A 14,929-nucleotide genomic window follows, 5' to 3' on the forward strand; every position below is an offset into this window, starting at 1 on the left:
CTCTTTTGTGTATATTGTGACTCCTTATATGTAATGCAATGCAGACGTGCGACATATATAACCCTAAGGATAGCCTATGCGGATTTAGAGGTGACATTAGACCCTAGTGAAATCCTTGCAAGCTAGATGTTATGACGCGCCAATGGAAACTCTTAGATTAGGGAGTACACAGAAGGTAGAAGCTGGTGACCGTTCAAGACAGTTACCAAATCTCATGGCCATCAAGGGGCCGTTTGACGTGTACCAACGAAGTTGTCCCTCGTGGGAAGGTTCTCTATGCGGAATACAACCTATCTAAGGATGATACCAGACAAAGTGAAATCCCTACAGGCTAGGGATGAAAGATGTACAAATGGAAATCCAAACCCTACAAGTTAGGGGGTGCGCGGAAGCAAGCATAGGGTGACCGTTCAACACAGTCACTAGATCTCATGGCCATTCACTACGCCAAATTTAATTTTTAACAGCACCCCTACTAAAGCGCTTCTAGTAAAAAGCGCTCTTATAGGTTGCACTAAAAACAAAATAAAAAAACACGCTAAAAAAGCGCTCTTAAAGGGGGGGGGGTATGAGAGCGCTTCTGAAAAGCGCTGTGGTAGGGGGGTGTATGAGAGCGCTTTTGAAAAGCGCTTTGGTAAGGGGGGGTATGAGAGCGCTTTTGAAAAGCGCTTTGGTAAGGGGGGGGTATGAGAGCGCTTTTCAAAGCGCTGCTATAGGGGGGTTTAATGAGAGCGCTTTTTGCTAAAAAGCGCTGGTATAGACCAGGCTATGAGAGCGCTTTTCAGAAGCGCTTTAGTAGCCTTTATTAGTAAAAATTAAAAACAAAAACACGCTTTCACTTTCTCACTTTCTCTCTTTCGTTTTCTTTTTATTACTGTTTCTCACTTTCTCTGCAACCGAAAAACCCTCCGTCGTCGCCAGCCACAGCCACCACCGTTCGTCCCTCCGTCGCCAGCCACCACCGTTCTTCCCTCCGTCGCCAGCCACCACGTTCGTCCCTCCGTCGCCAGCCACCACCGTCGTTCTCTCCTCCGTCTGACTGTGCAAGGTAATATGATTTATGGGTTTAGTTTTAAGGGTTTCAACTAAGGGTTGCACTGCAATTTGAGAATGAAGCATATTACATGTTTGATTAAATGTCTTTAGAGTGTTTAATTTTCATTGAATATTTTCTTACTTTTATGATATTTTCTTACTTGAGATGGTGATTTGGTGAGACAATTTTTATAATCTTGTTTTATTGTCTCTTTGTATCTGCAGAATCTGAATCTCTAAAAGAAAATTGCTTAACCTTGTTCCCAATATATCACCACTCTTCTTTCTCCTTAGTTCAGGTTTGTGCTCTTAACTATACTTAAGTATACTTAAGTTAGGTTGTTATGCTTCAGGTTTTGTTGACTTATTGGAACAATGTTTCGTGAGGTTTTATATAAAAGTATAAGTTTTGAAGTTCTACTGTTATTTTGATTACATGAAAACTTTGGCATACTATTTCGTGAAGTATATTTATATATTTACTTATTTGTGGGATTGAGAATGAAAATGCTATCTTTATTCTAAAACATGATCGTTGTTCTCTTTCAAATGAGATGGGATGGGAAACATTCACATTATTTATTTCTGAAATGAAATGAGATGGGAAACATTCACATTATTCTCTTTCAAATTTTACATTATTTCATCTTGAACTTGTTTGAAGTGAATTTTGAGAGCCAATTTATACGTATATCATGGTTGTCCGGGATGTTGGTTTAGGGATTTAGAACTTGTTTTGAACCCAATTTCTCATGGTACAATGTGACTTCTTGCATCTTGTTTCATTTTTGGTTTGAAAATTGTGTTTGTTTGTGAGTTTACTTGAATTTGAATGAATTTGACATAATGATACAATGCTGATTTTTTTAAGCTATGGATTATGACCTAATTTTTATATTCTTCAATTAAGTTTTTTATTTTATATTTTTTAGGAATATCTTTGCTAGATAGGGGTTACTTGTGAAGAGTGAAAGTTTGATCTCATTCAAGAAGTTGCTTTCTACTATACAGGTAATTAATTGCTTTCCATTGACACAATTTCTAGTGTTGTCAATGTTATAGATTTGTGACTTATTCTTTTTGTATTGATAGGGGTTACTTGTGAAGAGTGAAAGTTTGATCTCATTCAAGAATCTTACATTGTGTGGGTCTACAAGTTGCTTACTACTATACAGGTAATATATTGTTCTCTCTCGCCAAAGTAATATGTTGAGTTTTATTGCTTCTGATTCATTCCGTAATATGTTGCGTTTTATTGCTTCTGATTCATTGCGTTTTATTGACAGAAACGCATTATACCGTTCTGTTCCTAAATAATTAGTTGTTTTTGTTTAGCTTAATTAATTAAGACATGAGTGTAATACTCATTATTCCGACATGTGGAATATTCTCTGATTTTGAAGTGATGAACTTACTAACTTTGTAACTTTTAGATTATATTAAGTAATACTCATTATTCCGACATGATATCAATTTCGTTAATCGTTAAGTGATGTACTTACTAACTTTGTGAATTGAATTCGCCATAGGGGTTACTTGTAAGAGTGAAAGTTTGACCGTTTTTGTTTAGCTTAATCAAGTCATGGATAAGACATGGATGAGATCAAACCGATTGTCGAAAGAGTACGAGAAAGGGGTATGGAAATTCGTTGAGTTTGCGGTTGCGCACTCCGAAGACCCGCTTCGAATGCCGTGTCCTTGCTTGGGTTGCTGTTATGGGGATAAGGTTGACGGGAAAAAGTTGGGATCCCATTTACTACGGTTTGGAATTGATAGAAGTTATACATGTTGGACAATGCATGGTGAGAAAAGTAACGGGAATGCTGGGTCGAGTTGTAATAGGAAGTATGCTTCAAACGACGATTGCACAGACACATACGATTGCGATCGAGTCGAAGAGATTGCAGAAGCGCTTGAAGAAGATCTTGCGGATTGTCCCAAAATGTTTGAGAGGTTGGTAAGCGATGCAGAGAAACCGTTGTATGATGGTTGTTCAAAATTCACAAGATTGTCTGCGGTGTTAAAGTTGTACAACTTAAAGGCGGACAATGGATGGTCGGATAAAAGTTTCACAGAGTTATTAGCCCTTATGAAAGATATGCTACCAGAGGATAATGTTCTTCCCAATCGAACGTATGAAGCCAAAAAGATGTTGTCCTCTATTGGCATGAGCTATGATAAGATACATGCATGTCCAAACGATTGCGTTTTGTTTCGAAATGAGTATGCAGCGTTGAATGAGTGTCCTAAATGTGGTGCCCCTCGATATAAGAAAAAGTTGTCTCCTGCTAAAGTCTTATGGTATTTTCCTATAATTCCGAGATTTAGACGCATGTATCGTAGTGAGACCGATTCAAGACACTTGACTTGGCATGCAGATGAAAGAATTATTGATGGAAAGTTGCGACATCCGGCAGACTCACCACAATGGATGAAAGTTGATACTTAATATCCTGAATTTGGAAAAGAAGCAAGAAACCTTCGGTTGTCATTGTCTACTGATGGAATGAACCCGCATGGTATTCAAAGTATCTCGCATAGCACATGGCCTGTGATTCTTATGATCTATAACCTACCTCCGTGGCTATGTATGAAGCGTAAGTACATGATGTTATCTATGCTAATTTCTGGGCCTAAACAACCAGGGAATGACATAGATGTATACTTGGCACCCTTAATCGAAGATTTAAAGATTTTGTGGGAGAACGGTGTGGAGGTTTACGATGGGTATAGGAAGGAAAGTTTCAACTTGAGGGCGATGTTGTTTGGAACAATTAATGATTTTCCAGCATACGGAAATCTATCCGGGTACAGCAATAAAGGTCAAAAGGCGTGTCCCGTTTGTGAAGATGAAACCGATACGACACGATTGGAGCTTTGTCAGAAGAATGTCTTTCTCGGCCATCGTAGATTCTTAAATTCTAATCATCACTACCGTGGGTGGAGAAAAGCATTCAACGGAAAGGCCGAACACGGTACAGCCCCGCCTTTTTTGTCAGGTGATCAAATTTTTGAAAAGGTGAAAGATGTGAGCACTCAGTTTGGCAAGCCTTTTGCACATTCACTTGTCAAGGGTGGGTGGAAGAAGAAGTCAATTTTTTTTGAACTTCCATATTGGAAGTCGTTGTACGTAAGACATTTCCTGGATGTTATGCATATTGAAAAAAATGTATTTGACAGCGTCATAGGTACGTTACTCAATATACAAGGAAAGTCTAAGGATGGCCTTAACATAAGGAAGGACATGGTAAACATGGGAATGAGAACTGAATTGGGACCCGTGACGAAAGGAAGACGAACATATCTGCCACCTGCTGTTTACACTCTATCTAGAAAGGAGAAGAAAACATTGTGTAAGTTTCTCAGTGAAGTTAAAGTTCCAGAAGGCTACTCTTCAGATATTAGAAGACTTGTGTCCATGAAAGACCTCAAGTTAAAGAGTTTGAAGACGCATGATTGTCATGTTATAATGGAACATTTTTTACCAATAGGTATACGTTCTATTCTTCCAGAAAAAGTAAGAAGTGCAATAACTAAGCTGTGTTTCTTCTTCAGGTCAATTTGCAGTAAGGTGGTCGATCCCGCGATCTTACCAACATTGCAAAAAGAGATAGTTGTTACTTTATGTGATCTTGAAATGTATTTTCCTCCCTCGTTTTTTGACATAATGGTTCATCTAGTCGTGCATCTTGTGAAAGAGACACAATTGTGCGGACCAGCTTATATGAGATGGATGTACCCTGCTGAACGTTATATGAAAATATTAAAAGGGTACGTGAAAAACAGAAGTCGACCGGAGGGCTGTATTGCGGAACGATACGTTGTTGAAGAAGCGGTTGAGTTTTGTACTGAATATCTGTCAAATGTTCAATCTATTGGACTCCCTAAGTCTCATATTGTCGAAAAAAAAGAAGGAAAAAGGCTAATTGGAAATAAAGTTGTGACAGTATCAATGGTCGAACGGGATCAAGCGCACTTGTATGTTCTGCACAATGAGATTGAGGTTGAGCCGTATGTTGAAATGCACAAGATTGTTCTCCGAGATTTAAATCCAAATAGAAATGAGAACTGGATAGTACGAGAGCACAATCGAAGTTTCATACCGTGGTTTAGGGATCATATTTATTCAAAGTATCGTTCAGGTCCTGCTTCAGTAACAGAAAGGTTGAGATGCTTAGCCTATGGTCCAACTGTAATTGTGCTTTCTTATAGCGCATACGCAATTAATGGATACACATTTTATACCAAAGAACAGGATGATAAAAGTACTATGCAAAATAGTGGTGTTACCTTGGTGGCTGAAGCAATGCACATATCAAGTGCGAATGACTTAAATCCGAAATTTGCAAATTTGTCATATTTTGGGGTTATCGAGCGCATTTTGGTGTTTGATTACGCGAAGTTTCAGATTCCTGTATTTGGTTGCAAGTGGGTTGAAAATAATAGTGGCATACGAATGGATAAGTCAGGATTTTTGCAAGTGGATCTCAATAGGGTAGGGTACAAAGATGAGCCTTTCATTCTAGCCTCTCAAGCTAAACAAGTGTTCTATGTCAATGATCCTTCAAGTACGAAATGGTCTATAGTGCTTTTATCTAACAAAATAGTTGATGAAAACATTGAAGATCAAGGTGATATTGGTGTTGGCATTGATTCTTGTACAAGAAGCGATCAAAATGAGAATGAATCTTGTACTAGAAATGATCATAATGAGGGTATTTGGATTAATCCAACCGTCCGCGTTGTTAAGAGACGCGTTGAACACAATCCTACCAAGAAAAGAAAGAGACGTTAGTGATAAAGGTAATAGTTTTATTCACTTTGTACCGATTGTTTTATTCAATAGTATAGTACTTATTCAATTTGTTTTATTCAATTTGTACCGATTGTTTTATTCAATTTGTACCGATTATTTTATTCAATTTTTACCGACTAATTTGTTTTGAACCATGTATCCGTTTGTCGACTTCTTTACATGTAAATATACTATTTTGACGATTCCGGAGCTGCTCATGCACTTATCTTTACATTTCGGGACTGTTTTTTTATCGGTTTTGCTTCTGCCCGTAATCAAAAGTCGGGCTTAGGGTCTGAATTTCGGAAAACCGACTTTATTTTTGAGTCCGTGGGGACGTTTTACCATAGCCATGTAAATTTCGTTCAATTCCGACAACTTTCTTTTTTGACGCTCATTTTGATTTGTACCGATTTCGTTTCCGATACACTTGTTCATGCATGGTTTGACTTGTATAGATTGTAAGCTTATTAATAGTGTACTAATGTGCTTTACTTTGTTTGATACAGGTTCAATGGCTTCAGATAAAGATGCTCCACCTGCAAACTCACAAGAAAACTCACAAGAAAGAGATGCTCCGGATACAAATGCTCCACCTGATACTGAAGCAAAAGAAGTTGCACGAGGCATCACGATTATGAAGGGAATCATACGACATAGAGACCAAGGATTAGTATACCCTTTGGAATGGAATTCTGAAAACCAACCAATTGGTCCTAATTCTGCAAAGTTGACAAGTTACATTGGTACACTTGTTCGTATGCATATTCCAATCTCCGTAGCTAAATGGAATATGAAGAGTGACGACTTGGATAATAAAAAAAAGGCGATTTGGGAAGAGCTTCAGGTATATACCATATATGGTTGTTGTTATTATATTGACGATAAATTGTTTACATTACTTATACTAACACACTATGCGTATGTTTTTTTGCAGAGGACCTTTGACATACCAGATGAGCGTAAAAAGTACATACTTAGTTTGGCCGGAAAAAGATATAGAGGGTGGAAAGCTTTTTTGACAAATAACTATCTTAAGGATAAAGATGGAAACTTTCTTGAAGAGGCGCCGGGAAGACCACTAAAGTATAAGATCTTCATTGATGAAGAAGATTGGGTTAAGTTTGTAAATCAAAGAGATGAAGCTTTTCGGAAAAGGAGTGTCACAAATAGCGCGAGAGCATCAAAACCCGCATATCCATACAAAAAAGGGCGTATGGGATATGCACGCTTGGAGGATAAAATTGTAAGTAAATAGAAATGCGTTTTAATTAATTGTCTAAATGTGTTTTATTTGACGATTTTGCGATTTGTGTCAATGCATAGTTGGAGGAGTCTAAAAGTGAGGAAACCTCACTTCCTGTACATGTGTTGTGGAGGGAAGCTCGGGTGGGCAAGAATCAAGCCGTCGATCCCGAAGTTCAGAGAGTGTATACTGAATGTGTAAGTATAATACTGTGTCTTTATTTAAATCAAATGTTTTTTAATATATAAATGATTTTTTATCTCCACTAATAATTATTGAAATATAAATGAATTACAGGAGACCTTGTCGCAATCGGTGTCCACCGGTGAGGATCATGATGATAGGAGCGTACTTAGTAGAGCCCTACATGCTCCTGAGTATCCCGGTCGGGTGAGGGGTAAGGGTCATGGTGTGACTCCAACCTCTTATTACAAGAATCCTAGGAGAAGAAATCCTTCAAATGAAGAAGTGTTGCAAAAGTTGGCGGAATTGCAAGCACAAGTCTCTGCATTGCAAAAAGATAAAGATTTGTATATGAGAGAAAAGTGCAATACTGCATCGGTGAGAGAAACTAGTGATAAAGCTAGTTTCAACGGTCAAAGAAAATTTCCCGAGGTATTTCTTACAAATTGTTCTATTTCCTTACAAATTGTTCTATTTTGTTAACGATAATGACTTTATATTTACTATTGGTTTAGGGCATTTCTTCTTGCCAACTATTCTTATCGGCACCGTGTTATCGCCTAGTTGGCAAGGGAAAAGTGCACAACACTGTGGGAGATTTACTTCACCATAGACCGCTCCCGGATGGACACCTGAAAGTATCGGTGGATGTTGTAGTAGATCATGATGCGATGCTACCGGTACCTGACTTGGTCTCAGAGACGACATTGCTGCGAGATGCAATAGGATCATTTGTTGCATGGCCCTCGGAGCTCATTGTCATTAGTGATGAGGTATATTGAAAACGATTAAGAAATCATTTAGTTTTCGAATGTCAATTCTAAACCGTTTATTAACTATTTTTTACATTTTAATTTTAGATTGCTCCTATAAAACCCGCAAATAAGGGTAAAGGGATTTTACAGGAGGAGGAGTCTGTTGCATCACTAAAAGAGGTACATTTAAAGTGTTAATAATTAATCTGAATCTAAATCTGCATGATTTTATATTTTACCTAACTTATATAATTTTTAGGCATCCGCTCGGGAGTCACAACAAGTGACGCAGCATGTTCGTACCGTACCACCCACTGGTCCTCCGAAGCCAGCGGGAAAAAAAGGCGGTGCTTTTGTGCCTCGGTACCGGTCGACGCTCGCAACAATGGTTGATATGTCCGATTTGAAGGACGGTGCTTTACGTGAAATCGTTATGGATGAGAGTGTCTTCGGTATTGAATTCAAGTCACTTATTGAACTTGATGACTTGGAGGAGATTTTTAAGCATGATCAACTAGGCGTCAATAACATGCACTCATACATCCGGTAATATTCCCTCATCCGATATATTATTTAATTAGTCTCACAATATAATTTATTTACACATTTCAATGAAAATAATCTAATGTTTGTTATGTTTTTATTTAAGGTTGTTGTATGACAGAGTGTTGCGCGGGACTCCGTTGTCTAACAGATTCCGTTTCGTGTCTTCCGCCCACTGCAGCGGAATGGCAATTGCTTCGGAACGGGAATCAGTTAGACAGCGATTAGTCGATAGATTCATGTCCACCGGCAACACAGAATGTATGCATCTTTGGGCGTATAATACCCGACCAGTAGGGTTAGTTTCTCATTCTTTGTTCATCTAATCTCTGTTTCTTTTGTGTATAGCAAAATTTTCATATAACCTATTGTTTTTATTTATAGAGCACACTGGTTGCTGCTTGCTATCAACCCTATAAGGGAAGTCGTGTATTATCTGAATTCGGTAAACGGTGAATGGACCAATTATCAGGCCATGAAGGACATCGTTGATTTGTAAGTGGGATCGTTCTAAATATATATTCGTGTATATTTATATATATATTTACTTATTTGTGGGATTGATCTAAACATATGCTTTTATATATTTGTTAATTAGATCAATACAAGTGTTCCGAAGTCAACGGGACGCACAGGTATCCCGAACTAAATCTAGCAACATTACTTGGATCCAAGTGCAGGTACATTATTTTTCACAATGTTGCTTATAATATATTTATGCTACTTGATAAAACAATGCACAACTATAGAATCTTATTTGTTTTTCTATGTAGTGTCCGCAACAGCGAAACAGTTACGATTGCGGATACTTTGTATTGAGGTATATAAAAGAAATCCTTCAGGCAAATCAATTAGAGATTCCGCTCACGGTATGAATTTATAACTTAAGATAATTTCATATAACTTATTACATTTAACTAAATGTATCATTCATATTTTTTTTTGTTTTGTAGTACCTTGACGAATTCCGTGCCGCTACATACCCGAAACTTAAGTTGGAAGAAATAAAAGAGGATTTGAGTCATTTTTACATTAAGCACTTTTTCATGTAGGATTTGTGTCGATTTACTTACAATTTTATATAACATTATTGATGTTGTAATATATGATGTATATATATAATTTTGGATATTATTTTGGTATATATATTGTCTTACTGATGGCTGAAATAATATCGTCGAAAATAAATTACAGGTCGAAAATAAATTACAGGTCGAAAATATTACAGGTCGAAAATATTACAGGTTGACTGGGAGGATTAAATTACAGGCTGCACATTAAAAAACCTCACAAACCTACTAAAGCGCTTCTAAGTAAAAGCGCTGCCAAAGATTAATAAAAAAGAATTAAAAAAAAAAAACGCAACATACGAAAGCGCTTCTGTAAAAGCGCTCTTATAGGGTGGGCTTTAAGAGCGCTTTTTCCTAAAAAAGCGCTCTTAAAGGCCACCCTATAAGAGCGCTTTTCCAAAAGCGCTTTCGTATGTTGCTTTTTTTTTTTTTTAACTCTCACAGGGGGGGCTATAAGAGCGCTTTTCTGGAAAAAGCGCTCTTAAAGGGGGGCCTACGAGAGCGCTTTTTCCAGGAAAACGCTCTTATAGGGGGACCTACGAGAGCGCTTTTTCCAGAAAAGCCCTCTTATAGGGGGGGCCTACCAGAGCGCTTTTAGAAGCGCTTTTGTAGGCTACGCCAGCGCAGCCTTTAACAGCGCTTTTAAGCGCTCTTAAAGCCCAAAAAAAGCGCTCTTGTAGGGCTTCCTTGTTGTAGTGATTGAGAGGCCAATTGACGTATGCTAACGAAGATGTCCTTCGTGCGAAGAATGCGATCTTAGAAGTAGAATCCCTATCGGCTAGGGAGTGCGTAGATGTAGCCATAGGGTGACTGTTCATGACAGCCACTAGGTCTCATGGCCATCGAGAGGCCAATTGACGTGCATAAATGGAGATGTCCTTCGTGGGAAGGACATGATCTTGGCAATAGAATCCTTACAGGCTAGGGAACGCGTAGAAAGACCTGCAGAATTAAAACACAGATATTCGTAGTATATAACTTGCAAACATATAATAAGCACCTAACCCTAAGTTCATAAGTTCGACGTAACGGCTTAGGGAGTCTACCCTTCCCATTGGTATGTTCTAAAAAGGTCTCATGGGGCCGTTCGTAGCCTCCGAGACTTTTTGTCTCTTTGGATTTTAGAACAACTCATTTGCCCATGAGGTTCGAGTTTTAGGGGTAGGTTCCTAGAGAGATCAGCTAAATACCAAGTCTTGCCCTCAACAAAGTCAAGCCTCGTTTTGGATATTTCCGGATATTCAACCCACTCTAAGTGGAATTATCATTAAGACTCGTAGGTGATGCAAGTCTCCTCTGGTCTTAAAGATAATTCCCACACTTAGTTTTAACAATAATTTATATATCCCAAAAATACAATAAAATAAATATGCAATTAAACAGATATTTATTTAAAGTACTTTAAATAAAAACTGTAAATAAATAAATAAATAAAAATAAAATTAAATATTTAATATAAAAAACCTAAACCCTAACCCCAAAACCCTAACCCTAAAAATATTAGCCAAACCCTAGTGATTAACCATACCTAAACCCTAAATCAAACCTAGGAGCATAATAATTCGCCTTTTGTTTTTTTTCACAGCAGAGTCGCCAGCTGTGGCAACCTGCCCTAAAAATTTAGAATTTAAAGTCGCCACCTATTCTACCAGGGCGAATAGGAAACCCTACGAAGTTTAAAGATCTGGGTAAGTTATTATAATCAGGTCAAGGGAAGGTGTTAGGCACCCTTAACCCTTTCCTAAGGTTTTGTATAAGGTAAAGGTTTATGGCTGATAAAGAAAGGTGACAGAAAGTTAAATAGGGCAAACCTTAAACCAATTGAAGTTTTGGGGAAGGGGACTCGCCTTGTTACCAAGTGCCTACGTACCTCCTTAGGGAGGATCAGAGTCTACGTAGTTCGGGTATGTTGGTGTTTTTTAGAGGTTGTACGCCTTTGTAATTTATATGTTGAAGTGTGTTTTAAATTGCAGTTCGCAGTTATGCAATTATCACAGTTTCGTAGTTCGTAGTTTGTAGTTTGCGAAGATGTTAATGATTTATTACGCAGCGTACAACCCTATTTAATATCTTGAAATTTTATTAATCGCGTTGATTGTAGCAACCTGCCCTAAAAATTAAATTTAGATTCGCCACCTATTCTAAAGGGCGAATAGGAAACCCTACGAAGTTAAGAAATCTGGGTAAGTTATTATAATCAGGTCGAGGGAAGGTGTTAGGCACCCTCAACCCTTTCCTATTGGCTTTGAATCTAAGGGTCAAATTTTATGGCTAAAAATTAAGGTTAATAGCTAAGGAATTGAATAGGGGAAAAATTGAGATTTGAAGTGAATTAAGATTTTGAGGAAGGGGACTCGCCTTGGTTATCCAAGTGCCTACGTATCTCCTTAAGGAGAATCAGAGTCAACGTAGTTTGGACACAGGGTTGTACGCCTTAGAATTTGAATTTGATATGGTTTTAGACTTTTTGAATGGCCTATCGTAGTTTTAAAAGTGCGAAGTTCGAAGGTATTTTGAATTACCTTATTGAAAAGGATGAAAATCCGTAGTATCGTGGTTTAGTGTGTTTTGAAGGTGTTTTGGGCGTACAACACTGATTTGATATGTCATCGTTAGGTGCGATGATCAATAGATTTGATTAGTATAGCTAACAGATTAATGGGCATTGCTGGTTACTCTGATCGATAGATTCGATCGTCGCGGGCAGCAAATTAAATGTGTTTTAAATTTTATGTGTTTTTTATCTCTCATCTAATGCGACTAATGGATTTAGTCGGGTCAAGGAGAGAATTAAGGTAGAATCAATTATATTATTAAATAATCAAAAATTATTTCTCGTCTAATGCGACTAATAGATTTAGTCGGTTCGAGGAGAAAATTAAATTAAGTTATAAAAAAACAATCAATTAAATAATTAAAATAATTTTATTAAAATTTTATGGTTTTTTTTTAAAGGAAAGTGTATTTTATTTAAGGGTAGCAAAATTGGGGTGTACAAAATAAATAGATCCGGATTGGGTTAAAGAATGAGGAAACTAAGTCCATATCTAAGTTTGAGGACAAAACCCCAATGCTAATTTGATTATTAAGAAAAACCAAAAGATCAACCTGGAAACCAAAAAAATCGTTCTCCCTTTCAAAAGCTAAAATGCAGACTTTTTCAACTCTTAATGCCAACCAACAACATTGCAACACTTGGCATAGGAGATTAAAATTAAACAAAACAAATAAACACTCAACCACACATTCAAGAGAGAGAGAGGCTTTCATTCAACTCTGCATTCCTTCTCCTCTCTTCTTTTACTCCAAGGCTATATGGCAACCAAAACAAACAGAAAAAAAAGGAAATAAAAACGTACTCGGAACGGATCCGTAGTGATTCCGGCGAGATCCGTTCGTGATGGTCAATCGGAGGTGGCTTCGAGGCGGACGGTACTGCGTTGGTCTGACGGTGGCTTTCGGATCGGAGGAGAGATCCGCCGGCAGTGTTGGTTGATCGTCGCCGAAATGAGGTTGTTGCTGTAGGAGCCGCGGAATCGTGGTGCTGGGATCGTCGTTATGCAGATCACGGCGTCGGAGTTGTGGTTAAACGGAATGGATCTGAGTTTGCGATTTCGGTGGTGAAAGTAGTCGGTACCGTGTCAAAATTGAGGCTACCGCGGTTGAGGTCAAAGGCCGGTGGAGGGTGGCCGTGATTTGTGCAACGTGGAGTCGGTGTTTCGATCCCCTCTCGTCTCTGCTTGTTCTCCTTTCTTTCCTGAAAAAAGCAACAAATAGTTGTACAGGTTTGTATTGTGTGCGACGGTATCAGTGGAGGTTTGAAGAGCTTAGAGGTGATGATTCAATTTTTCCGTGTTCTTCCTCATGGTTTTCTTTTTCGGCCTCCGTTCCCTCCCCTGCTCTCTTATGATTTTCTTTCTTTTATATTATTAGGGTTAGATTAGATTAGGAAATTTTAGATTCGTGTGGTTTAATTCGTTTTTCCCTATTTGATTGTAATTGATTCAGATTTTTATTGGAATGAAATATTTGATTTTGTTTAAGTTTGATTCTGTTAGGGATTGATTCTTTTCCGTTTTGATTTGTTTTGCTGAGATTTGATTCTGATTGAAGATCATGGGCCTGGATTTGTTGGTTGAATTAGGGTTTGTTTGAAGATGGTGAGCGGCGGCTGCTGCTGAAGGTTGAAGGTAATGAACAGGGTCGGGTCAGTTTGACCCGCCTGTTGACCCGACGCCCCTTAGGCTTGACCCGGTTTCGTATGCATTTTTATTTTTGGCCCAACATCAAAAATAATCACCAAATAACAAAAATTAATAATCCTAATTGACCCATTTTATTAATTAAACAACCTCTTAATAATTTTAAGCCAAATGGAAATTAAATCATTAAAGCCAATAATATTAAATAGTAATGTTTAGAATAATACTAATATTATAAAATATTAATACTAACTAAATTAATTAAATCAATATCACTACACTTAATAATTATAATATTAATCTTAGTTAAAATTAACAATAATAATCATCTTAATACATATATTCTAACCCAAACAATTAAACACCTTTTTTATAAAATGGGGCTTATCACCACTCCCCCTATTTTTGAATGTACCCTCCTCTCTCTTTTTCTTTTACTTCAAAAATGGGCTAATGTTTCAATTGGGTTTACAACACACCCTCCATTTTTGAATGCACCCTCCCTTAATAATAATAATGCATAATTCCAATTCATAATTAATTAATAAATAACCACAATAGTTATATAATGGCCTCACTAATCAAAACAAATTTGTAATAAAAATGAGTAAATGACTAGAAACAAAAGGGCCAAAATGAATTGGACCTTGAATATTTGTTGTTCACACTCTACTTATTTTAAACCAATTTATATGGGAGTTTTATAGGAGAGCGAGTTTAATAATAGGTATATTAAACCCTATGGCTCCTAATTTTTAACGCCCTTAATAAATGGACAGATGCAAATTATATCGGGTAAATTTTGGGGTATGACAGCTGCCCCTATTTAATTATCTTGGATTGAATGGCGTGAGAATACGCAGGTCTCACGCTTTTCGAATCGAAGAGTTATTAAATAATGGAAGACCCCTAAATTTACCTTGTGCTTGAGTGTGAGAGAAAAGAAATGTCTTGCTAAAGCCTGAGTCTTACATAGCGAAGACTTGCAGTTTGTGTAACCCAAAAAGATCACTTGCTATAGTTCTAGCAAGCTCGCCTGTGTAGAAGATTGTTTTGTACATGCGTATGCATCATGTGTATGCATATGATCCCGTATGATG

General features: G+C 37.6%; 1 protein-coding gene across 1 annotated transcript; it reads left to right on the plus strand.

The window, feature by feature from the left end:
• The first annotated feature begins 8,947 nt into the window (after window positions 1–8,947).
• On the plus strand, window positions 8,948–13,322 carry LOC131604650 (uncharacterized). Its single transcript, XM_058877080.1, has 5 exons — window positions 8,948–9,052; window positions 9,156–9,237; window positions 9,331–9,426; window positions 9,511–9,605; window positions 13,097–13,322. The coding sequence occupies exons 1-5, from the start codon at window positions 9,033–9,035 to the stop codon at window positions 13,320–13,322; spliced, it is 519 nt and encodes a 172-aa protein (XP_058733063.1). The 5' UTR covers window positions 8,948–9,032.
• Window positions 13,323–14,929: the final 1,607 nt, after the last annotated feature.

This window comes from Vicia villosa, linkage group LG5 (genome assembly GCF_029867415.1).
Source record: "Vicia villosa cultivar HV-30 ecotype Madison, WI linkage group LG5, Vvil1.0, whole genome shotgun sequence".
Lineage (NCBI taxonomy): Eukaryota > Viridiplantae > Streptophyta > Magnoliopsida > Fabales > Fabaceae > Vicia > Vicia villosa.